The sequence below is a fragment of the Schistocerca nitens genome, chromosome 4, assembly GCF_023898315.1.
Source record: "Schistocerca nitens isolate TAMUIC-IGC-003100 chromosome 4, iqSchNite1.1, whole genome shotgun sequence".
In the NCBI taxonomy this organism is placed as follows: Eukaryota; Metazoa; Arthropoda; class Insecta; order Orthoptera; family Acrididae; genus Schistocerca; species Schistocerca nitens.
This window is the reverse complement of record NC_064617.1, coordinates 579322615-579347577: the sequence shown is the minus strand read 5'-3', so window position 1 is coordinate 579347577 and position 24963 is coordinate 579322615. Positions and strand designations below refer to the sequence as shown.

Below are 24963 nucleotides of genomic sequence, written 5' to 3'. Positions count from 1 at the left end.
CCAGACATTTTGCCCATCAGTCATATCTTGTATATGGTTGGATGGAAATTTATTTATCACAGTTCTCCAGCAACCAATGGTGATTACAAACATCATGGAGTGATATTTTCCAAGACCATCAGCGATTTTCTTTGCTTCCATACCATGACGTTCAGAGACTCAGATTCCAATAAACACGGACTTAACAAAGTATTCATTTCTCAAAGAGATCGGTTGCAGTTCTATAATCTTGATCACATGTTCATCACCTGCAAATGTTGCAGTTTTCACAAATGTTTGTGTACACATGGACAAGTCAATAGTTGCGCTATCCTGAAAATATAAATTGCATTAACCTATCTGAATAACTGATCTACAATTGGTAAAAAAAACATTTAACTGTGAACATACACTTAACACTGTGATTTTGTGTACGTGTGTGTGTGTGTGTGTGTGTGTGTGTGTGTGTGTGTGGAGAGAGAGAGAGAGAGAGAGAGAGAGAGAGAGAGAGAGAGAGAGAGAGAAATTTACTTGTCAAAATTAAAATTAAAATACAGTAGAGAACAACACAATGTAAAGGTTTATCAGAGTTCATACCTTATTGGAGACATTTAAACTGATTTTTGTAAGACTCATTAATTTCTGAAGACCTTCCACATTACCAGAGGCTGCAGCACTGTTCAGTGCAGACACAACAAAATTATCGCCATCCTGTTTGGAAAGAAAATAATTACATAAATATTTTTTTATACTTGATATTAAACTTTTTTTGATGAATTAAGAAATTTACTTTGCATGCTGGGAACAGCTTCTTGTCAGATAAATGTAACAGAATGAGGCCACTTTTAAAGGAGACTGAGGCCAGTAATTGTGAGTCATGGATTTGGAAGAAAGTCTAAACGCATTTCCGTCACTGGAAGGGGTTTGGGAGGAATGAAGGGATGACAACTGTTTCAGCTTTAGTTTAACACACTATAGATGTCAAGAAAATGAAGTTTACAGAGTCACTCAAACCCTAATAATTGCAACTGATTGGCAAGTGGATTTGGTAGGTGTGTGCTGAAGTCTCCATACTAAAAATCTGCAGAATCAGACTGAAGCTTATCCTAATTTTCACAAAACTTTTCTTTGTTCATTTAATGTGGAAAAATCATGCATATTAACAAAATTCACATATTTATTTCACTAGCAGTTAATATTTATTTCATTCTGTATGGTAGTATATTTTATAATAAATTTACACTGGCATATTGTAATAATCTAAACTGTTTAAAATTTTAAAAAAGGAGACTATTTCTGACTTATACACGATACAATTCATTTCTTTTTCTTTTACCCACATGCATATTCCTGCCTTTATGTGCGTAAGTGTTAGTGATAGTGTTACTATAAACACATAGGCGGCTAGAGGATCACACAAAGTGCTAACTTGACATGAGATTTTCTCAGGTGCCACACTTCTTTCATCTTCTCACCATGCACTATCTTTCTTTCTCCTGACCAAGTTGTTCCAATCTGGAATTTCTCGACCTCTTGCCTCACATTCCAACTTCAGTACTTTGTGGCTGAATGTGTGGTTATCCTCTATATCTGAGTCTGTTATGCTGGCATCCTTCAGGTCTTCCCTGGCTTCTGTGACCCACTTCATTTTCTTAATGCATTTTGTGTAATCCAAGATTTGTTTAATATGTTGGGTGTCCTGGCATTCTCTTGATATGCCCGTAAAATTTCAGTTAATGTTTTTTCAAGTCATGTACTATTTTAGATATCTGTCCATCCCTCATCTACTCCACAATCTGTAGCCTCCTCCTGTCCTATTGAGCTCTAGGATTTGTCTGATGATTCTTCTCTCTAGGTTCTTGTATTTTCTAGTGTACCCTTCTGATCCATGACATTTCTGATGCATATGAGGTTACTGGTTTGATGGTAGTGTTGTAATGTCTCACTTTACATTACACAATCGCCATGATTTATTGCAGATGTTTACAATCTTCCAGAATGCTTTATTTATCTTTCAATTTATCTGTCCTTGAGCTTCTTTCCCTATCCCATCTGCCTGTATCATCTCCCACTCATACTTGAATGTGTGAACTCTCTTAATCTCAGCATATTTTGTCTTATTCTTTTGTTGTGCATCATTTTGGTTTGGTATGAATCCTGTTTTCTTGAAAGATACCTGTAGTATCATCTTTTGACATTCTCTTTAAGGACCTTGATTTGCTTTACTGCAGTTTCTGTGAGCATAGCAAGATTATCAACAAATGCCAGACGGCCAATATCTTGTCTATTGATTTTCCTTCTGTGACGAAGCAAGCTGGGATATTTTTACTTCGCCTCTTGTTTTGCCATCTGCCTCCTTAAAATTCATTTTCTCATTTTTGAATTAATTGCCATTAACATTGGTGAGTATAATCTGCATTTTCATAAAATAGAAAGAGTGACCCTCAGATTTAAAGAATATAACACCAGATCTAATTTTGTGCTTAGTTTTATGAATGTAATTGATTTTCTAATTTATTTTGACTATTCCTAGTTAGTATCTTACATTATAGGGAGAAATCAGTAATTTTTTCATGATTTAAATTCTACTGTTGACTTATAAACAAATATAAATTATATAATAATTATAAACATTTGGAAGATGAAACACTAGCATTCTTTAAGTATTTATTTGGCTCTATTCAAAACCATGTTAGCAGAGCCAGCCCTTAATTAATTCGAAAGTAATTAACAGTTTTGTCAAAAGTATTGTTTGCAAAACTATATATGTTAACTTCATGATTTAAGCAAATAATTCGGCTTAACCCCTGTAGTAGAAGAAACTGTTAAAAAGAACCAATTTTTCGATTTATTCAGTTAATTTATTGAGTTAAGTTTTAATTGTAATTTCTGTAAATTTAACTTCGAACACTGTGTAGTTTCAGCATCTATTATTGTGAGGATAAAGAAGGGCACAATTTTTAGTCTCGAGACAGTCAGTCCATGCCCGACTTTCAGACAAGAACCTGTGTTAGTTAGAACAACAACAATGCATCAAATTAACTGTGAAATAAGTATAACACAACTAGGCTGTGTGTTATAACAATGACGGTGTCTGTTCAATACGTACCGCAATATTCTGCAAGACTTGTGAACTGTGTGGTTTGGTTTTTACTGCTCGTAGATGTACAACAGTAAACTATTGAAGCAGTATGTGGATGTTCACTTGCAATCTATTAATGAGACTTATTGGGGGGTTGTGAACAGTGAAAGTAAACATCTGTGAAATGCAAATGTGCACCTGTCGGCTACATCATTTAAAGTAGTCCATGTTTGACTTCCACATACACCCCCCCCCCCCCCAATTTTTCAGCCAGTATAGCAATGCAGTACATTGACACCGATGTAATTCACAATACTGATGAATTACCATTGCCCTGTTACACCCTTTTCTTATCTCAAAGGACTCTGATAACTCTCCCACAAATTTAATTTAGGATTTGGTGTTCGTTAGTTTCTTTCTCATAAAGTTCACTGTCTTCTCGCTGAGGTCTGTCTGTTCCAATCCTTGGATTAATGATGGTCTATCTATATAGTTATATGCCTTCTTGAATTCTACAAAGGTACATACGGTCTCTCTGCTTATAATGCTTGGTGTCTCAGGAATATTTCAGCACAGAATCCTTCCACACTGAATTCTGCAAGATACTCTCCTACTTTGTTTTACAGTTGGAGCTGTGTCCTACTGGGCAGGCACTGTGATGGAATTTTGTATCTGATGGGCAGTAAAGATATCCCTCTGTAACTGTTAACAACAGTCCTACCCCTTTATTATGTAGAGACATTTCCAGTCTTCTGGTATTACATCAGTATCCCATATGTCTTCTATGATATTTGTTATTTCTCTGGTGACGCTTAGCCCAGCTTTGAAAGTAGTTTAGCTATGGTGTCATCTTCTCCTGCTGTTCTACCATTTTTCTTGACTTGTCATCTAATCTCCAATTCATCTGAATGTTTTGACATACCATTTCTCTTTTTCTCTCGGCTTCTTGGGAATCTCTCTACCTGTTCGACTCAATTCAATAGTCCACCAAAGTACTTCACCACTGTCTCAAATTTCTCTTTGTCATTCAGTGCCAGTTCGCCACACTTTAATCTGAAACACGGATTTTGTGGTTGGTATCCTGTGATCTTGGTTTCAAATGTTGCTATTGTTCTTTCATTATTCCAGCCAACTATCGGACCATGTCAATTCAACTGTCTCTTTTCCCAAACTTTGACAATGTGCAATGCTCCTCCATTCATTTCCGATGTAGTTCTTTTCTCTCCTGGGTCCACACTTTAACTGTCTTCACCTTTGGATTTTCAGGTAACATTCATGTGTTCACAGTTTTCCAATCTGGCACACCCCTGTACATGGTACTATTATGATTAGGTCACCACTTCCAAAGGCAAAGCTACTGCCAATACGTCCTCACACCCTCCCTCCCCCTCCGCCGCTCTACCCAGGAAGAAGGATCTGTGTACCCTTTCTTTCTTTTTGTGTCTAATTTAATCGCATGTTCAAATGTCACATCATTTTTGAAAGTGTTTGGGCATTGTGTATTTGAGACAGGACATGGAACCAGCTGGGCATGGAAAACTGTGTAAAACCACATCCTGACTAGTTGACATGCCAGCCCCCTTTGTGTGAGACTCAATACAGGGTCAGCAGTTCCCCCTTCCCCGGAAGTGGGCACTTCAATGCACTCGGCTATCCAGGCAGATCTAAAACAGACCTGCCAGACAGCACTCCCCCCCCACCCAAACACTGCTCTCTCTTCCTCTTCCCCACCCACTGCTACCATCCCATGTGATAGTTGCATTCTGGCCCAAGCTGCCAGAGTTGGTGGTCATGTGTGCGTGAGATGTGCTTTCTTGTGCAAGCGATTGGTGTGTGTTTCTCTTTTTCTGATGAAGGCTGTGGCTGAAATTTTTCTGTAAGTGTCTTATAATTGTAACTGTCTTCAACTTAATGTGTCATCTTTATGGTAAGTGGCAAGCTATCTTTCCTAACTTTTATATAAATATGACAAAAACTCTACAGATCTGAAATAAAAAATGCTAAGTGGAGTGCAGATGGTGAGTAAATTTTAAATTGCAAAAGTAAATGTAAAGCAGCCTAGAATGTAATCAAAATGAAAATTAATAATATCTGTAAAGATAACAGTATCCCTATTGACTGTGATACATTCAATAAATATTTTCTAAATATTATCAGCATGACCACTCCACTCAATATTTCTCCATTAGGTGCAGAAGCCCTGCCAGGTCATGCAAAACAAACAAGTGAGAAATTTATGTGGACCCTAATCATTTTAAATGACATTCATAAATCGATACACAAACTAAGCAATTCCACAACAGAAGACCATTTTGTTCAAATGGCTCTGAGCATTATGGGACTTAACATCTGAGGTCATCAGTCCCCTAGAACTTAGAACTACTTAAACCTAACTAACTTAAGGATATCACACACATCCATGCCCGAGGGAGGATTCAAACCTGCGACCATAGCGGTCGCACAGTTCCAGACTGAAGCGCCTAGAACCGCTCAGCCACACCGGCCGGCAGACCATTTTGGACTCAGTAATTTTGTCATAAAGTGTATAGCAAAGGAAATTAAAATAACGCTTCTTTTCTTCCACAGCCCAACAGTACTAGGTGAAGGAACTTTCCCAGAATGTCTTAAGCTCATAGTTACGTTACCTATGTGTAAAAAAGGTGAGAACCTCGCAAATAGCTACAGGCCCTTTTCAATAGTACCAATCATATCCTAGATAAACAGATATATAGCTATTTTCAAAGGAACAAAATTTTAAATTTGCAACAATTCGGATTTAGGTCTCATCCGTCAGCTGTAAAAGCAGTTGAAGCTTTGGTGAATAACATTTATGAAGAGCACAGAAAAAGGCTATCTATTTCTGGGACACTTACTGATTTAAGTAAAGCATTTGAATCAGTGTTACATGAAATAATCTGCAAAAAGTCAGAATATTATGGCATAGGAGGTAAATCACTCAATTTATTCAAATCTTATTTAAGCAATAGGTTACAGCTTTTGTATGAAAATAAGCAGATATCAGCAATACTCCCAATAAAAAGAGAAATACCACAAGGCTCTGTTCTTTGGTCTTTCCCGTTTATTGCCTACATTAATGACTTTTCAAATTATATACCAAGTAGGAATATAGTACATGATGATTACATGACATTAATAACCACGTGTGAGAATTTACAAAGTGTACTGGCTAACAACAGAGAAATGATGCAAATTACTGATCACTGGTGACATGCCAATCAGCTGTGTATAAACAAACAAAAGAAATAAAGGTAACCAAAAATAAAACAGTAAAACTTCTTGGACTGTTAATAGACCAAAAACACTCTTGGGAAGAGTACCCAAATTGTCTGTACAGCAAAGGCAATTTACCAGGAGCTAAATATATTTTCAGATGGCAGAAGAAGATGATTAGATGTCTAGTAGGATTACCAGTCAGAGTCCTGCAGAACTTCCTGCTAACCCTTGTCTTTATACCTACTTGATACTCAGCTGTGTTCACTATTTCATCTCTGAAATCTACCCATTCTTCTTCTACTGCATTCCTTTCCCCTATTCTTGTCAATCATTGCCTAATGCTCCCTCTGAAACTTTCAACAATTTTTTGTTGTTTCAATTTTTGGTTGTTTCAGTCTCTCCAGGTCCCATCTCCTTAATTGCCTACCTTTTTGCAATTTCTTCAGTTTTAATCTACAGTTCATAACTGATAAATTGTGGTAAAAGTCCACATCTGCCCCTGAAAATGTCTTACAGTTTAAAATCTGGTTCTGAAATCTCTGTCTAGCCATTATATAATCAATCTGAAATCTTCCGTGGTCTTCATATCTCTTCCATGTACACAACCTTCTTTCATCATTTTTAAACCAAGTGTCAGTGGTGATTAAATTATACTCCATGCAGAATTCTACCAGGCAGCTTCCTCTTTCATTCCTTTCTCCCAGTCTATTTTTCCTTCTCTTCCCTTTCCTACTATCAAATTCCAGTCCCTCGTGACTATTAAATTTTTGTCTCATTTAACAATCTGAATAATTTCTTTTTTCTCATCATAAATATCTTTGATCTCTTCATCATCTGTGAAGCTAATTGGTGTATAAACTTGTACTACTGTGGTGGTGGTGGGGGAGGGGGGGGGGGGGGGGGAAGGTTCCTCCAACCTAAAAACCTCCCATGTAGCGTGCCACCCACCCACCACATGTACTCCACTATCCCAGTAGCTGTGTACTGCTGTAGTGCCTGACCTATTTAAAGAAACCCTATGATTCTCCGTCTGGTAGCAGAGATTGAGAAATTTGCATCTGATGCAGACACAGAATCATCCGAGCCTCTGGTTCAGACCTTCCACTCTGTTCTGAACTAGAGGACTGCAATTGATTATGAGTATAATGTTACAGACAGTGAGTTTAGAGTGTATCCCATGTGCAGGTCTGACTATCTTGCAAACAGTTGTAACCAGTGTGCTTGATAGATGCTGACAGAGCCTCCTACACATCTCGAACGAGACCCTCTGGCAAACTTACTGAGTTGACATTTGACATTGGCATTTTTTCTCAACCTATCTCCTAATATCCTTTGGGGGAGGGGGAGGGGGGGTCCATAACGTGCCTAACAATGGAGCTCCCAAAGATAAGAATATGTGCCTTCTGCACTGTCCAGACTGGGCAGGAAAATCAGTCACTGGCCTGACATGTGAGCATACCATGCCAGCTTAGAAGTGTTACCAACACTGGATAGCACCTCATACCTCTTGCTAAGTTTTCAGGAGTTAGCTGTGCGGCCTGTTCCTGCTTTCATCTTCTGCCCAGAGACATGCAAAGTCACCACTGTTCACCACTCTCTCTTAATTGAAGACAGACCAGTCAGATGTTGCTTATCGGAAGTCAGAGCGACAACATGGTTACCATGGGTTTCCAACCACACCAAAAGTATCACAGAGCTTGTCACTAGTGCCCTGATGTCGCTGTGACTTTGGGCAGAAGTGTGAAGCCCATTGGCGATGGCCAACATGGTCTACACAGCTTCCAGCTGTTTATGGACAGCAGCCAGTTCTCCTTGTTTATGCAAACAAGAAGCACTGCCCCTATCCATTTCATACTGTTATTGTTGTTGCTCTTTCTTTTTAACACTTCATAAAACATCAAAAATACAACAATAAAGTCATGACTAAATCAGAGGAGGAGAGAAAGTTACTCAACTATGGCACCACTGAGTTTGAGATGTACACAAACATAAACGAACATAAAAATCTGCTCTGCAGTGGTCTCCTAAACACTAAGTTTGCAGATTGAATTCAGACTTATATCTTTTATCACCATCAGGTAAAAAAACTGGCATTCTAAGGATCAGAACGTGGAATGTTAGATACCTTAATCTGGCAGGTAGGTTAGAATATTTAAAAAGGGAAATGGATAGTTTAAAGTTAGATGTAGTGGGAATTAGTGAAGTTGAGTGGCAGGAAGAACTGGACTTCTGGTCAGGTGAATACATTGTTATAAATATAAAATCAGATTGGAGTACTTGTGGTAGGTGGCATGCAACATGGGAGGTTTTTTGTTGGAGGAACCCTCTAGGGATGAAGACGAATTGCTTGACAAAATCAAAGATGCTTCAGCCACATTATAATCAGAGCAAGCTTGTCCTCACAGGTAGAAAATACAATATCGGTAAACTGCAGGAGCACCATTGGTAAGGCCCCAGAATTAACATTGTTTATTAAAGGTAATAGCACCCCAATAGTATTAGGAACAGAGAGTTGGTTGAAAGCTGAAGTGAACAGCAACAACATCCTAAATTCAAATTGGAATATGATTAAGGAGAGGTGGATGCCATAGGTGGTGGCATATTTAAGGCAGTAAAGAATTCGATAAAACAAGTATTTAAAAAAAAAAAAAAAAAAACATGAAACCATTTTGTTACAGCACAATGAACATTTTATTTATGGTCATAACTTTTATAGGAAATTAAAACATGAACATTAGTTTATTTTTCTATGTAATCACCATTAATGTCTAAAACACTTGTTCAGTCAGGGCACCAAGTTATGGATACTGTTATCATACACTCTGCTGCCTGTTACAGTTGCTTTTGACATGTCACCATTCTCTAACCACTGTCCACCACGAAATTCCTTAAGTTTTTGAAAAACATGAAAGTTTGAGAGTGCCAGATCAGGACTGTAGAGCAGGAGATCCAGTAATTCCCACTGAAACTTGTCCAGTTGCACCCTTGTCCTTGCTGAAATGTGAAGCTGAGCATTGTTGTGAAGCAGAACGATGCCCTTTGAGAATAGTTCCCACTGGCAGTTTTAAATGCTGTACCAAAGTTAATAAGATTACACAAAACCTCTCAGCACTTAATGTCAGTCCTCTTGGCAGGAAGTCTTTCAACACAAATACCTTTTCAGTCCCAGAAAACTGGCTTTGTCAGAAAATTTGAACGATGACACTGGCTGGCTTGTTTAGTCTCTGGAGGGTAGTAAGGAAACCATGTTTCATCACCAGTTGCAAAGTGACTCAAAAACTGATCACCATCCTTGCCTTAGCACTCCAAAATGACAAAGAACACACCAGAAGCTTTTTTTGGTGTTCATCTGTCAGTATTCTTGGGACCCATCTTGCACATTATTTACTTTTTTATTTTTTTGTATTAAAGCTTGTCAGTAACAATCGCATATATTACTGAACTTGAAACTTGAGGTACATGCTGCTGAAAACCATCAGTACTAAAGTGTCTGTTTTCAAAAAACTTCATCAACTTTTTGTGTCAACGGTTCACTAATGAAGATGTCCACCCCCGGTAGCTGAGGGGTCAGCGCGACAGAATGTCAATCCTAAGGGCCCGGGATCGATCCCCAGCTGGGTCGGAGATTTTCTCCGCTTAGGGACTGGGTGTTGTTTTGTCCTAATCATCATCATTTCATCCCTATCAATGCGCAAGTTGCCAAAGTGGTGTCAAATTGAAAGACTTGCACTTGGCGTACTGTCTACCTGATGGGAGGCCCTAGTCACACGACTGATGAAGGTAGGCCACTGAGATCGATCTTCATCATTAACATTCTTCCTTCCTTCATCACGAAGTCTGCACCACTTACATACTTTTACATCATTTATCATACCTTTCCCAAACACTGCACAGGATAATCTTTTTCTGCATTTCAAAACTGCCTGACTAAACATGAGTCTGACTGACAGTGAGGTTACCATGGATTCCAAATGTGAATTAATCTCACTAATGGTAAGCACCAAAGAAGGGTCAAAATTTGTAATTGGATGCTTTTGTAAATCTCTTGCATCAGGAGCTGTAATGGTGGAGTGCTCCAGAAACAACTTGCAGAATTTCCTCTATAAGTTTCCTGATCATGATATTGTAATAGGGGGAGACTCCAATTTCTCAGGTATAGAACAGGTAAGTCATGAGATCAAAACTGGTGCCAGAAACAGAGATTCATGTGACATTATTGTGAATATTTTGTCTGAAAATTGTTTCAGACAGATAGTTAGAGAATGGACTCATTAAGGTAACATCTTAGACCCCTCCCCCCAGAAACAAACAGACCTGCGTTTTTCTAACCAGTTTACATAGAGTAGGATGTCAGTGATCTTAAGACTGTGATATCATCTACGACTATATGAGTTACAAGGAATGTTGAGAGAGGTTGTGAAATATTTTGGCTTAGCGAGAATGACAGGGTACACTCTGTAGAGTACCTGAGTAGTCAGCATCAAATATTCAGTGCTGAGGACAAAGATGTCAGAGCATTAATAGAAAAAAATCCAGAAGCATCAATCAATATTGCTTAGACTAATTCCAGGCAAGGTCATAAAGGATGAGAAAGACTCACCATGGTTTAAGAGCCATGCTAGAAAACTGCTACTATCTGATCTGAAGATGGCAATAAGCCGAAACCGGTCATAAAGCGTAAAAAAATTATGTGATCAAGATGGACTTGTGAAAATAAAAGTGCTAAAAATAAAATGATTGCAGACTCAAATACAGACTTTATGTCTGTGGTGTCACCGCCAGACACCACACTTGCTAGTTGGTAGCCTTTAAATCGGCCGCGGTCCGGTAGTATACGTCGGACTCGCGTGTCGCCACTATCAGTGATTGCAGACCGAGCGCCGCCACACGGCAGGTCTAGAGAGACGTCCTAGCACTTGCCCCAGTTGTACAGCCGACTTTGCTAGCGATGGTTCAATGACAAATTACGCTCTCATTTGCCAAGACGATAGTTAGCATAGCCTTCAGCTATGTCATTTGCTACGACCTAGCAAGGCGCCATTATCATTTGCTATTTATCTTGTGATGCATGTACCGTCAGACAGATGTTCACCAATTATGGATTAAAGTTAAGTATTCCAGAAGCTACATACTATTTTTGCTTCTATAAAGACCTTGTCATTTTCCAGACCTCACGCCAGCCTGCGTGAGCTTAAACGCGTGCCTTTCGGCTACCTGTCATTGTGGATTGGCTGTCCTGCCAGTCCACAACAGTTGACGACGAGGATTTCGTGTTCGTATCTCTACAGACTGATTTACTTGTGTAATGGCTTCGCCACAATCTCCAGATGTACTGTCCGAATTTTATCGCTTACAGAATCAGCAGACGCAGGCCTTGTTGGATGACCTTGGACAGCTCGTCCAGGGTCAACGTGCAATGCAAAACAATGCGGCCGCCGCCGCTCCACCACTCCCGCAGCCACAACACGCAGTTGCACCACCTTTTCGTCCTTTTGATGCTGCACTGGAAAGCTGGACGGAGTGGTCACACCAATTTGGATTCCATCTCGCCGCCTACAGAATTCAAGGTAATGAGTGGCAGCCTTTTCTGCTTTCTTGTGTCGGAGTGTCCACCTACCGTGTGATAGTGAAATTATTTCCCCGACGCGACGTAGCAACTCTGTCCTACGAAGAAATTTTGTCTGCATTAGATGCATATTTCAAAGAATCAGTCAATGTAGTTGCCAAACCGTATACGTTCTTTCGTACAAAACGTACGGCCGGTCAGACTAATAGGGAGTGGGTTGCAACCTTGCAAGGCCTTACTAGGGATTGTGCTTTTGAGTGTCAATGTGGACTCCCTTATTCAGATACTATGGTACGTGATGCAATTGCACAGAACGTTTCTGATGTTCGTATACGGGAACAGATTTTTGAAACTAGTCAATCCCTCCCTTCAACAGGTGATGGACATATTGGATCAGCAGGACACTCTTGACTTCGCTCAGGAATTATTTGAAACTTCACCGGCCGTGTGTCACATTCACCGGCCCCACCGGGCGCGCTGCACGGAACAGTAAACAGCCCTCGCGCCCGTCCACACAGCTGCCGCCAAGCTCTCAGCTGCGTGTCCCGCGCCGGCAAGCAAATGCAGTGCTAAAATCATGCCCGCAGTGTGCTACTAGACATTCGCGTGAGAATTGCCCGTCACGCCAGGCTATTTGCTTTTTCTGTAATAAAAAAGGACATGTTCAAAGTGTTTGCCAGAAAAAGCTCAGAACGGACACTCACAACCATTCCAGGCCTTTTGCTTCGTGCCGGAATCGGAATCGAACCCCGAATACTCAGGCTCGTGAACCTTCGCCCATGGAAATTCAGGTAGTTCATTCCACTCCGCCCAGTGCCACTCTCTCTAACAGTGACTGTGTTCGTCCCACGAATAGTGTGCGTGGACATCGCCGGAAATCCCATCAAGTCGTAAGTGATTCTGTACCAGTGTCAGTTCACGTTGCACGAGACAGTCGCTCTTGTCGTCAACAGGACAATAAACTTTTTGTAGACTTGGACATTAATGACAACGTGATACCATTCCAGCTCGATACCGGAGCTGCAGTTTCCTTGATCAATCACGACACGTACAAACAGCTGGGCACACCTCCGTTGCGTGCCGCAAATGTTAAGCTAACTACATATTCAGGTCACGGGCTCCCTGTGTTAGGACAGTGCAGCCTTCTTCCAACATACAAAGGACAAACAAAACTTGTGTCATTTTACGTCCTTCGTTCTTCTTCTGCAGTGAACTTGTTTGGTTTAGATTTATTTCGGTTGTTTAACTTGTCTATAGTCAATCAGGTCCTATCAGTGAACCAGACTGTGCCTTCAGACAGTGTTTCTCGTCTATGTGAAGAGTTTGCAGACATTTGTGCACCGGGCCTTGGTTGCGCTAAGAACTATAAAGCACATTTGGAACTGAAAGTAAATGCGCAACCGAAATTTTTCAGAGCGCGCAATGTTCCCCACGCATTGCGTGATGAGGTCGCAAGAACATTAAACGATTTGGAATCACAAGGTGTAATTGAACGTGTGCAGGCTTCTCTCTGGGCATCACCCTTAGTAATTTTGCCAAAACCTTCCGGTAAATTGAGACTTTGTATGGACTTCAAGGCAACAGTGAATCCACAACTAGTGATTGCAACTTTTCCTTTACCCCGCCCGGAAGATCTTTTTGACAAACTGTGTCCGGGAAAATATTTTTCGAAGTTGGACCTAGCAGATGCGTACTTGCAAATACCGGTGGACGAAGAATCCCAGCGCATTTTGATGGTTAACACACATCTTGGTTTGTATCGATTCAAACGACTGCCATTCGGGTGTGCATCCGCCCCTGCATTGTTTCAGCAATATCTGCAAACAGTTTGTGAGTCGGTCCCTACTGCAGCAAACTATCTGGACGATATTGTGATCTCCGGAAAGACGGAAGAAGAACATTTAGCCAATCTCAGAATATTATTTCAGGTCTTGCGACAAAATGGTCTTCGCTTGCGGAAGGACAAATGTGCGTTTTTTGCTCGTGACTTACCCTATCTGGGCCATGTACTCAATGCCCAAGGCATACATCCCAGTCCAGAGCACCTCCGTGCCATACAAGACTTGCCTTCGCCGCAGAATTTGAAGCAGCTACAGAGTGTGTTGGGAAAAATCAATTATTATCATCGCTATGTGCGCCACGCCTCTTCCATTTCAGCTCCGCTTCATCGCTTATGCCGTAAAGGTGTTCCGTTCGTCTGGACGACTGAATGCGAACGCGCCTTTCAACACTTGATATCGGCGTTGCTTTCCCCTACTTGCCTTACGCCATTCGATCCCCCGAAGGCCCTTTTGTTGATCGTGGATGCATCAGATTTCGGGATCGGTGCTGTGCTTGCGCACAAAGATGGTTCGCATGATCGCCCTATTGCCTTTGCGTCCAAATTGCTCTCGTCTGCACAAAGAAATTATTCACAGATCAAGAAAGAAGCATTGGCTCTCGTATTTGGTGTTACAAAGTTTCATGATTTCTTGTATGGTCGTCACTTTACCATCATCACAGACCACAAACCTTTGACATCGCTTTTTCATCCGACCAAGCCTGTACCTCCACATACAGCGCAAAAATTCATTCGCTGGTCTGTTTTCCTCTCGCAGTACCGCTACGATATCTTGTACCGGTCCACTGTTAAGCACAGAAACGCCGATGCATTGTCCCGTTTGCCTGTTGCTGAGGATGGAGCATTCGATTCTTCCGAACTTGCTTGCATGTTCATTGATGCGGAAACCGATGATGTGGTCGAATCGTTTCCGATTGATTTTCGTCGTGTAGCTACAGCCACAGCTGCTGACCCTGACCTTGTTACCATTTTGCGTTTTGTTGCTATGCAATGGCCCTTGTCAAAGTCACGGATCGCGGATCCGTTGGTTCGCCGATTTTTTGCTCACAAGGAGAGACTTTTTGTTCGACGTGGTGTTTTGCTGTTGCGTTCTGATAATGATCAGTCCAGGGTCGTGGTCCCACGTTCGTTACAGTCCACTGTCTTACGGCTTCTCCACCAAGGACATTGGGGTATAGTGCGAACGAAACAACTTGCTCGTCAGCACTGTACTTGGTTCGGAATCGATGCTGCGATTACGGATATGTGCTCTTCTTGCATGGCGTGTGCCGAACAACAATCCGCACCACCACGGAAATTCTTTGCATGGCCGAAAGCCACTACCCCTTGGCAACGCTTACACATCGATTTTGCTGGTCCATTCTGGAATGCTCGATGGTTGGTTCTGGTAGATTCATTCAGTAATTTTCCTTTTGTTGTCCGGATGTCTTCCACGGCGTCATCTGCCACCATCCAAGCGTTATCCGCTATCTTTTGCATTGAAGGTCTTCCACAGACTATTATTTCCAACAATGGCCCACAATTCATGTCTGCAGAATTTCAGTCATTCTGCAAGGCCAATGGTATTCAACATCTGACAACCGCGCCGTTTTCGCCACCCTCAAACGGTGCCACTGAACGATTGGTCCGGACTTTCAAGTCACAGATGTTGAAGTTGAAAGAGTCGCATTCTCGGGAGGACGCGTTATTGCTCTTTTTGTCCTCGTATCGCTCTCAGTCCCGAGATGGTCGCTCGCCGGCTGAGTTGCTCTACGGTCGTCCTCATCGACCCTTGATGTCTTTGCTACATCCGCCGCATCAGTTTCCTGTGCAGCGGCAGACACCTGCTTTTGCCCCAGGCGACGTTGTATACTATCGCAACTATCGAGGTTCACGGCATTGGCTCGAAGGGAGCATTCTTCGCTGCCTCGGCCGCGCGATGTATTTGGTTTTGGGGGCCTCTGGTGAGGTGCGTCGGCATCTCAATCAGCTGTGCCTCTGTCGTCACACGGGATCTGCCGCTCCCCGTCTGCTTTCAGCGACGGTGCCGTCTGGTCAGCGCCCTTGGGACCCATCTACTGGCTCGCCTCAGCCCCAGGTGTTACTGACGCTGCCTTCCATTTTGCCCCATGGCGACGCGCCGCCGCCGCCGCCTGTTCTCCCGCCGGCGACGCCCGCAGTGGACGCGTCGCTGCACCCGCCGGGCGCCTCCATGGGTCACGCGCCGCCGATCGCTTCCCATGACCAGTTGTCCTCCGCCATGGAATTCTTGCCCGATCCGGACCATATGTCGTCTTCGCCTGTAGGGTGCCCCGGCTCGATGGAGGTCGACCCTTCGGCCCCTCCTGTCTCTCTAAGGGCGCTTACACTGCATGTTGGCGTGCACCCTAGACTAGGTTTTCAGGCGTTTCCTAGCTCCCCTCGGACCGAATGGCAGGGTGCGGGTGGCACAGCCTCGCCTGTTGTTAGGCTCCTCACCTCGTCGCATGCGTCAACATGGGGTCCTCTTCACGGCGGGCGGAAGCCTTATGCCACAACCGTCCGCCGATTTGCGGGGGAGGAATGTGGTGTCACCGCCAGACACCACACTTGCTAGGTGGTAGCCTTTAAATCGGCCGCGGTCCGGTAGTATACGTCGGACCCGCGTGTCACCACTATCAGTGATTGCAGACTGAGCGCCGCCACACGGCAGGTCTAGAGAGACGTCCTAGCACCCGCCCCAGTTGTACAGCTGACTTTGCTAGCAATGGTTCACTAACAAATTACGCTCTCATTTGCCGAGACGATAGCATAGCCTTCAGCTACGTCATTTGCTACGACCTAGCAAGGCGCCATTATCATTTGCTATTTATCTTGTGATGCATGTACCGTCAGACAGATGTTCACCAACTATGGATTAAAGTTAAGTATTCCAGAAGCTACGTACTATTTTTGCTACTATAAAGACCTTGTCATTTTCCAGACCTCACGCCAGCCTGCGTGAGCTTAAACGCGTGCCTTTCGGCTACCCGTCACAGTGGATTGGCTGTCTTGCCAGTCCACAACAATGTCTTCAATTGATATCTGGTTATCATTAGACAATTTCAGATAGTTAGTTATATAGGCATAATTCCATGAAATTTCAGGTAAACTGCCGGATTTCAATAACTTTCTGCCATGATAAATCAGTGAAGTGCCTTCTGACCACCTTCAAGTCAATACTGCTGAAAGTACACTGAAATCCCTTGTTTAAAACTGCACCACTGTGTGCCTGGTGTACTCAGTTGTCAGAAGACACATGTGCAACATGACAAGTGAGTTTACCACACATGCACTGACACTGTTTTAAACAAGGGAGCTACATGTGCTTTCACCATTATACACTTGAAGGTGGTCAGAAGACTCTGCACTGAAATATTGGGGCAACAAGTTATTGACATCCGGCAGTTTGCCCAAAACTGCAGGAAACACTTCAAACACTGGGAAAGTTTTATGTTTCATACGTATAGACATTGTTTATGAAGATGGCCTGTGATAAGTAGAAAAGAAGTACAGTCATAAGAAAATCTATTTTGTAATCACCCTTGAATAATTGCCACTGTACTTCCGGTCTTACGTTCTCTTTCTTTGAATTTTTCAGAATGTCCTTTAGCTCCATTAAAGTATGCAGTAGTCATCTGTTACAATATGACAAACGAGCAATCAAAAAATCAGTTCATGATGGAACACTGGGAAAGTTTTATGTTTCATACGTATAGACATTGTTTATGAAGATGGCCTGTGATAAGTAGAAAAGAAGTACAGTCATAAGAAAATCTATTTTGTAATCACCCTTGAATAATTGCCACTGTACTTCCGGTCTTACGTTCTCTTTCTTTGAATTTTTCAGAATGTCCTTTAGCTCCATTAAAGTATGCAGTAGTCATCTGTTACAATATGACAAACGAGCAATCAAAAAATCAGTTCATGATGGACAACATCCACTGACCCCCTTCAATCCTACATCCTCTATGAAGTACAAAAGAATATGCACCTGAGCATAAAAGATCATTAGCCAAAATGGCATTTGATAACCAAGTAAAACAATGCATAATATACAAGAACTAGTACTTGTGCTTAACATATACTTCTATTAGATCTTGGTTCATTTTCTGGCAGATTATTAAACAAGCACTACTATCTAAATGCAGGAAATTTCATGGCTTCAATACAGTCGATCGGGGTAACTTTTTACCAGACAGGGTATATTTGTATGATCTACTACTTTCCTTTATTTCATTCTTTTTTTTCTTCTTTGAAATGACCAATGTTCCACAAACTTGCATTATTTTGTATTAAATGTAACAGTTTCATTACTTCTATGATTTCTAGTTTGTATTGCAACTATATGTACATATCAAAAAAAGTTTTGCATCACCCCGGTTCCCAGAACTCCTGAAGATAGACGTTGACTGTGGATATTGTGTTACAGACACAGTCCCTTTGACTGTTCACAGATGTCACTAAACCTGACCAAACATGTAAACAACCATGCATGAGCAGTGCCTATTAGACGGAGGGGGTCCAACAACTGATCAGTTCCAGTCATTATTCCACCAGGAAGGGTGTACATGGCTCATGTTGTCTGTAGTTTAACCATGCCTAGACGGTCAATACCGCAGTTCAATCGCATCCAGATTGTTACTTTGTGCGAGGAAGAGCTCTCTACAAGGGAAGTATCCAGGTGTCTCAGAGTGAACCAAAGTGATGTTGTTCAGACATGGAAGAGATACAGAGAGACAGGAACTGTCAATGACATGCCTTGCTCAGGCCGCCGAAGGGTTACTACTACAGTGGATGACCGCTACATACAGATTATGGCTCAGAGGAACCCTGACAGCAACACCACCATGTTGGATAATGGTTTTCGTGCAACCACAGGAGGTCGTGTTATGAATCAAACTGCAGCTTCATTCCCGACGTCCATCGCGAGGTCCATCTTTGCAACCATGACACCATGCAGCATGGTACAGATGGATCCAACAACATGCTGAATGGACCACCTTAGGAATAGCATCACATTCTCTTCACCAATGAATGTCACATATGCCTTCACCCAGACAATCATCAGAGATGTGTTTGGAGGCAACCCGGTCAGGCTGAATGCCTTAGACACACTGTCCAGTGAGTGCAGCAAGGTGGAGGTTCCCTGCTGTTTTGAGGTGGCATTATGTGTGACCGACATACGCTGCTGGTGGTGATGGAAGGTGGTGTAACGGCTGTATGATACATGAATGCCATCGTTCAACCGATAGTTCAACCATATCGGCAGCATACTGGCGAGGCAAGGACGACAATTCGTGCCCCCATCATGCACATCTTGTGCATGACTTCCTTCAGGATAAAGACATCGCTCGACTACAGTGGCCAGCATGTTCTCCAGACATGAACCATATCGACACGCCTGGGATGGATTGAAAAGGGCTGTATATGGACACCATGATCCACCAACCACTCTGAGGGATCTACGCCGAATCACCATTGAGTAGTGGGACATTCTGGACCAACAGTGCCTTGATGAACTTGTGGATAGTATGCCATGACGAATACAGACATGCATCAATGCAAGAGGACATGCTACTGGGTATTAGAGGTACCAGTGTGTACAGCAATCTGGATCACCACCTCTGAAAGTCTCGCTGTATGGTGGTACAACATGCAATGTGTAACTTCCTGGCAGATTAAAACTGTGTGCCAGACCGAGACTCGAACTCGGGACCTTTGCCTTTCGCGGGCAAGTGCTCTACCAACTGAGCTACCGAAGCTCGGGTAGCTCAGTTGGTAGAGCACTTGCCTGCGAAAGGCAAAGGTCCCAAGTTCGAGTCTCAGTCTGGCACACAGTTTTAATCTGCCAGGAAATTTCATATCAGCGCACACTCCGCTGCAGAGTGAATATCTCATTCTGGATGCAATGTGTATTTTTCATGAGCAATAAAAAGGGAGGAAATGATGTTTATGTTGATCTCTATCCCAATTTTCTGTACAGGTTACGGAACAATAAATGTAAACTGTTACAATGCCTGTTGTGGTGTGTAATTTGTGGTATTTTGTATACAGTATTTTCAAAAAATGGAAGAAAGGGGTACAAAGTTTCACAGGTTGGCTGTATAGTTATTTATTGACATCCTACGAAAATTTGTTGACATTATGTTAATTTGAACTTGCATAATTCCTATACGTGGAACATTTACATTGATATTAAAGAACATATAAACCAACAAAGTAATAGTGCCCCACATTGATGAGACATAGAAATGTATGACAAAGTTCGGTTGAAAAATAATTAAGAGCCACAATATATGACAATGAAATCAGGTATCACAGAAATCTTGTATGTATAAAAATTGTTTAATATTTTAATAAAACATAACATAGAAACAGATCACTAATTAACAATTGTCTAGGTAATATATATCCTTAACAGTAAAAGTAAATGCCACACCTACATGTTACTTAAATTCAAACAATGGAAAATTCAGGATGGAATGTAACAATACTGTGAAAAGGAATGTTGCTACTCATTATGTAGCGGAGATGCTGAGTCGCAGATAGGCACAACAAAAATACTGTCACAAATTTAGTTTTCAGCCAATAAGGCCTTCGTCAAAATTAGAAGACAAACACACACATACGCAATAATGCAAATGCAACTCACACACACATGGCTGCAGTCATGTGCGTGTGAGTTGCATTTGCGTGAATGTGTGTGTGTATGTTTGTCGCCTACTTTTCATGAAGGTCTTACTGGCCAAAAGCTATATTTGTGCCTATCTTACACTCAGTATCTCTGCTATATAGTGAGTATCAACTTTCCTTTTCACAATATTGTTACTTAAATTCAATATGATGAACTTGAAAGAGAAGAGCAACGGATATCAAGAATAAATCAATACTAAAACTTCCACCAGATTTCAGGTGAAACAGACTTTGATAGAAGCTTATAAGGACAAAGCAACACTCACAAAGAATTGCAAACATCCATGGTAAGATGATAATAGTGAACACATAATAGGCTGCAAGCACAAAAAATGGTGCCCTAAAAAAACTGGAGGATCACTGCTGTTTTGGGAATAGAGCAAAAACAATTTCAAAGGTCATAACAGAAAAAAAGGCTCAATACAAAAAGCACACAACAAAACTTGGATTTCACACCACCAGATGAATGCAAAATCAACGGAGCAATAACAAAGTTCAAGAATGATGAAGCATCCAGTGAGGTTTCAATATCAACTGAACTATGAAAACATGCAATTCTGCAAGTAGTCAAAAATCTACAACAGTGATACAAGATACTGCATTTCCCCAAGTATAAGATGACCCTGAAAATAAGATCATCCCCTTTTTTTAAGAGGTTCCTAGAGAAAAATTTATTTTTTAACATATTCTAACTAACCAAATCACAAATTTTTATCCCCCTTTTTGTTTGCTGTCATCTGCGCTGAATCACCATCACCATCATCACCCTAACAGGGCAGCTGTGACACAACTTCATTGTCACACATATTTGGCTATTTATTCAAAATAAGTTGCTATTTCTGACATTATTGGTAAGGTGGGACCTGCAAACACTGCTGTCTTTTTTTCTGAGCACATAGAGCATTTTGCTTCTATACTGACGTGAACGTTAAAATATCCCTTGCTTTCAAACATATCTTCTCCATGCTGCTCTCTCGTTGCCTGTGTTGAACCAGCAGCTGACACAACCCCCAACTGTTACCGTCACACCTAATGGTGTGCATCGACAACATTGCTGCATGATATACAGAAGTACACCACTGGACCCAATCTACATTTTTTGCATCATCTGCAGACATGTATGCTACTGTTGACTGTTTGTCCAATTTTGAAGTCAGTTCAATTCCCTGTACAAATGGATTCAGGCAAATTGAAGTTAAACATGGTAGATGTTCATAAAAAGACAAAAAATGCAGTATATAAAGTACTCATTCCTGTGGTTGGCAGCACAACAAAATTTGCTGCCCACTCACCACTCCCCTCCTCCCACACAACGTTGCCAATTTAGCGAGTTTTTCACTAGATTAAGGAACATTTTGACATCAAAAGTGACATTTTAAAACTGTTTAGTGACTAAATTTATTCAGCGACTTTTTAAAGTATGTTTCTTCAACTACCACATGCAACTTCTCTGGAATATACATGCTGTAACTCTTAACTCTACAGGGAAACACTAACCAAACTTGAAAAGAACAGCTGTTTGATACTTCAAAAATCCAGAGCAAGTCACTCTCAAGTCAGCATTAATCTCATGCCATGCCACTTCGAAACTCTTCAGTTTAGCTTGGAACCTGTAATTGTCTCATGTCATTTCGGAAGTGTTGTATTTTACAACAATGGGATGTAAAATTAAATAAATTGTTCCACAGTGGAACTACTCCATTCTATGATAAAAAATACAAACAATTTGCTGTACTTAACTTATTTACAAAGTGTTTTAGGTGAAGTTCGAACAGTCATGAAAGCATTTGAGGGTGGAAACACTGATCCCACAAAATTGCTGGACATTTACTTTTCGTTTGCAATCTGTTTGTAAAAGAGTGATTTATGAGACTGCTGTTACAGTGAACGTCTTAACTACATCTGATCAAGAAAGTCATCCTAATCCTATATTTCACTCAGCTATGCTTTTGAAACCTATGCTAGGAAGTTCAACTTATCTGAGGACAGTGTCAAATTGGTAACAAAACAATGCATTGACTTCAGAGTGAAGCTTATAAAAGAATTACAAAACAAAAATTTTAATCAAGATGAACAAAATGGTCTGTAACAAGTACTAAGATGTCAGCCATCTATCAAAAGAAATGGGATATAATGATATCAATGTATTGGGAAATATCTACAACTACGGGGTACACAAAACTTGATAAGTACGGCATTAGTGGCAGTGCCCTTCAGTAGCTTAAATCCTACCTACCAAACAGAAATCAAAGAGTTAGCATCTCTTTAAATGGCACATACAATTTCTCTGACTGGAAAAAAAAATTATCTCAGGCTGTTCCACAAGGCTCCACATTAGGCCCTGTCCTATTTCTCTTCTATGTTAATGACGTACCACTAAATATCAGATCCCCATCAGTTCTGTTCACAGATAATACTTCTGCCTTAGTTGAAGATCAGGATTCGGAAAAAATTCCCAGATCTGTGATCAGTGCCCTTGCTACCTTAGAAACTTGGTTTCAGATAAATGGGTTGAATCTAAACATATCTAAGACTCACACGATGCAATTCAAAACCAAACAGTCAAAATATGAGCAGATTCAAATTGTTCACATGTCGCGAATAGTAGAAGATAGAATTAATATCATGTAGGCTGTAGGCTGGAAAATTATTGCTACAGATCAAGCGAGGCGGACGTGACCAGACTATCTCATGTGTAATGTGTAATGTGTACTCGACTAACAAGAGCGGAGTATGCAGTATCACGAGGCTCAAGCACAGTTAGTGGCAACCCTTGGACACAGCAAACAGTGGAGAATGGCTAGTTCATCACGTAGGCGTCACATGCTGCTGCGTGACTAGCCTACTCAGGGCTCAAAGTTTGGGGGTGCTCGAACCTTCTAGAACAAGTGGTGCCGGGTGCACTACCCCCTATAAAAGCAGATAGCCGCTAGATCGAAGGACAGTGATGGAGTGAGGTACTTAGGACGCCGGTCCACGTTAGTCTGCGTCGGGATGCTGCAAGAGTTGCAGGAGAGTATTGAGCACAGCAACAAGTAGGGACTTATGCTGAATCGACACAGCTGACACTTAGTCTGGTGCGCTCGCCTCTGCTGTATTAGGACTTAGGTTTGGGAAGTTAGGGATGGCAACTGCATAGCCAGATAGACAATCATTGGAGACTGTATATAGAATCTTATTTAAATCAAAAGTGCCAGGGGTACTTCCAGTATAATCATTCTATGCATCGAGTGTTCATACATGAAAGCTTCCCTAAGATCCTATCCGAGTTCCGTACTCTAGCTCACCTTGCAGCCTTCTCTACAATGGAGCAGTGAGGAGTTGGCGGCCCACACCACCGAGACCTCATGCCAAGTAAGTTCTCTGACGCGTACCAACACAGTCCTTCCACTCCCTCTCAGGACACATCAGTGGGACACGACAACAACAACCAAGATATAAATGTAGATAAAAATTTGAGCTGACAGCCACACGTTAAATACCTAAAATCTGAGCATCTTTGCATTTGCAATGCAAATATTATCAACTGCAACTGACACAGACATACAAAAAGTAGCATATACAAGCTACTTTGAATCCATTATTAGGTATGGCATTGTTTTTTGGGGTAACTCGAGAAACACGGTGTGGATACTAAAAACACAAGGAAAAAACATTCAAAATACGTGCACTGCAAATCATGAAGAACCACGTTGCCCATTATTTAGAAAACTTAAAATATTAACTTTGCCATCCCTATACATATTTGAGATTTATTAAATTTTTGTACATCAGATATGAATTATTTGAGGGAAACCATTTTGTCCATCCACATGATACTAAAAACAAAGAAATATTTATGCTCCCCACCCACCACCTCAGACTGTATGCCCAGGGACCTCAATACACAGGAATGAAAATTTGTAATAAATTAACAGGGAACAAGTTGAAGCAGATGAATTTACCTCCACTTAAAAGAAAGCTATATGATGTACTGACACTGAAATGTTATTACTCAGTGGATGAATTCATGCAGGACAAACTGGAAATTTGAGCTGGTACAATATGTTACATATTTCAAGAAATATCAAAGATGATAGTGATGCACAGCCATCAACTTCAACTTTGGGGCAACTTCAACACCCTCTAATCTGTCAATTGACAATTCCGAAGATGATGATGAATAAATTGTTTTATGCTCTTTTCTTAATTTCCTTTAAAAGACATTCCTAACTGTTATACATACAAACAAAAAATTCCAAACTAATAAAAATATACATACATATTTTTGTGTTTCAATTCATCAATATTTGGGTGCAGAAACAAGTAAGGGTTTTGAAGAACAACATTTTCACCTTTGAATGTTAACTGTACTTAAAAACAGCACAAAATGTATGTATATGGTATTCATGCATGAATGAAAACTTTTAATGTAAACCTGTTAAATACCAAAAAAAATGTTTGTAAGTTGATAGAATTTGATGCTATTTCCTCCTGTGTTTCAAGAAATTGTCAATGTTTTAAGCAGATCATTAGATGGTTGTTGTGGCTAATTCATTCTCATCTATCCCTTGTACTAGTGCTGCGAGT

At 41.2% G+C, this 24963-nt stretch overlaps 1 protein-coding gene across 1 annotated transcript in view; it reads right to left on the bottom strand.

Annotated features, from left to right (window-relative positions):
* LOC126251853 (death-associated protein kinase dapk-1-like) overlaps nt 1-24963 on the bottom strand; it is a 305116-nt gene that overhangs the window by 195636 nt on the left and 84517 nt on the right. The window contains exon 9 of the mRNA XM_049952529.1: nt 577-690. Within this exon, the coding sequence (XP_049808486.1) occupies nt 577-690 (114 nt within the window). The remainder of the gene's footprint in view (nt 1-576; nt 691-24963) is intronic.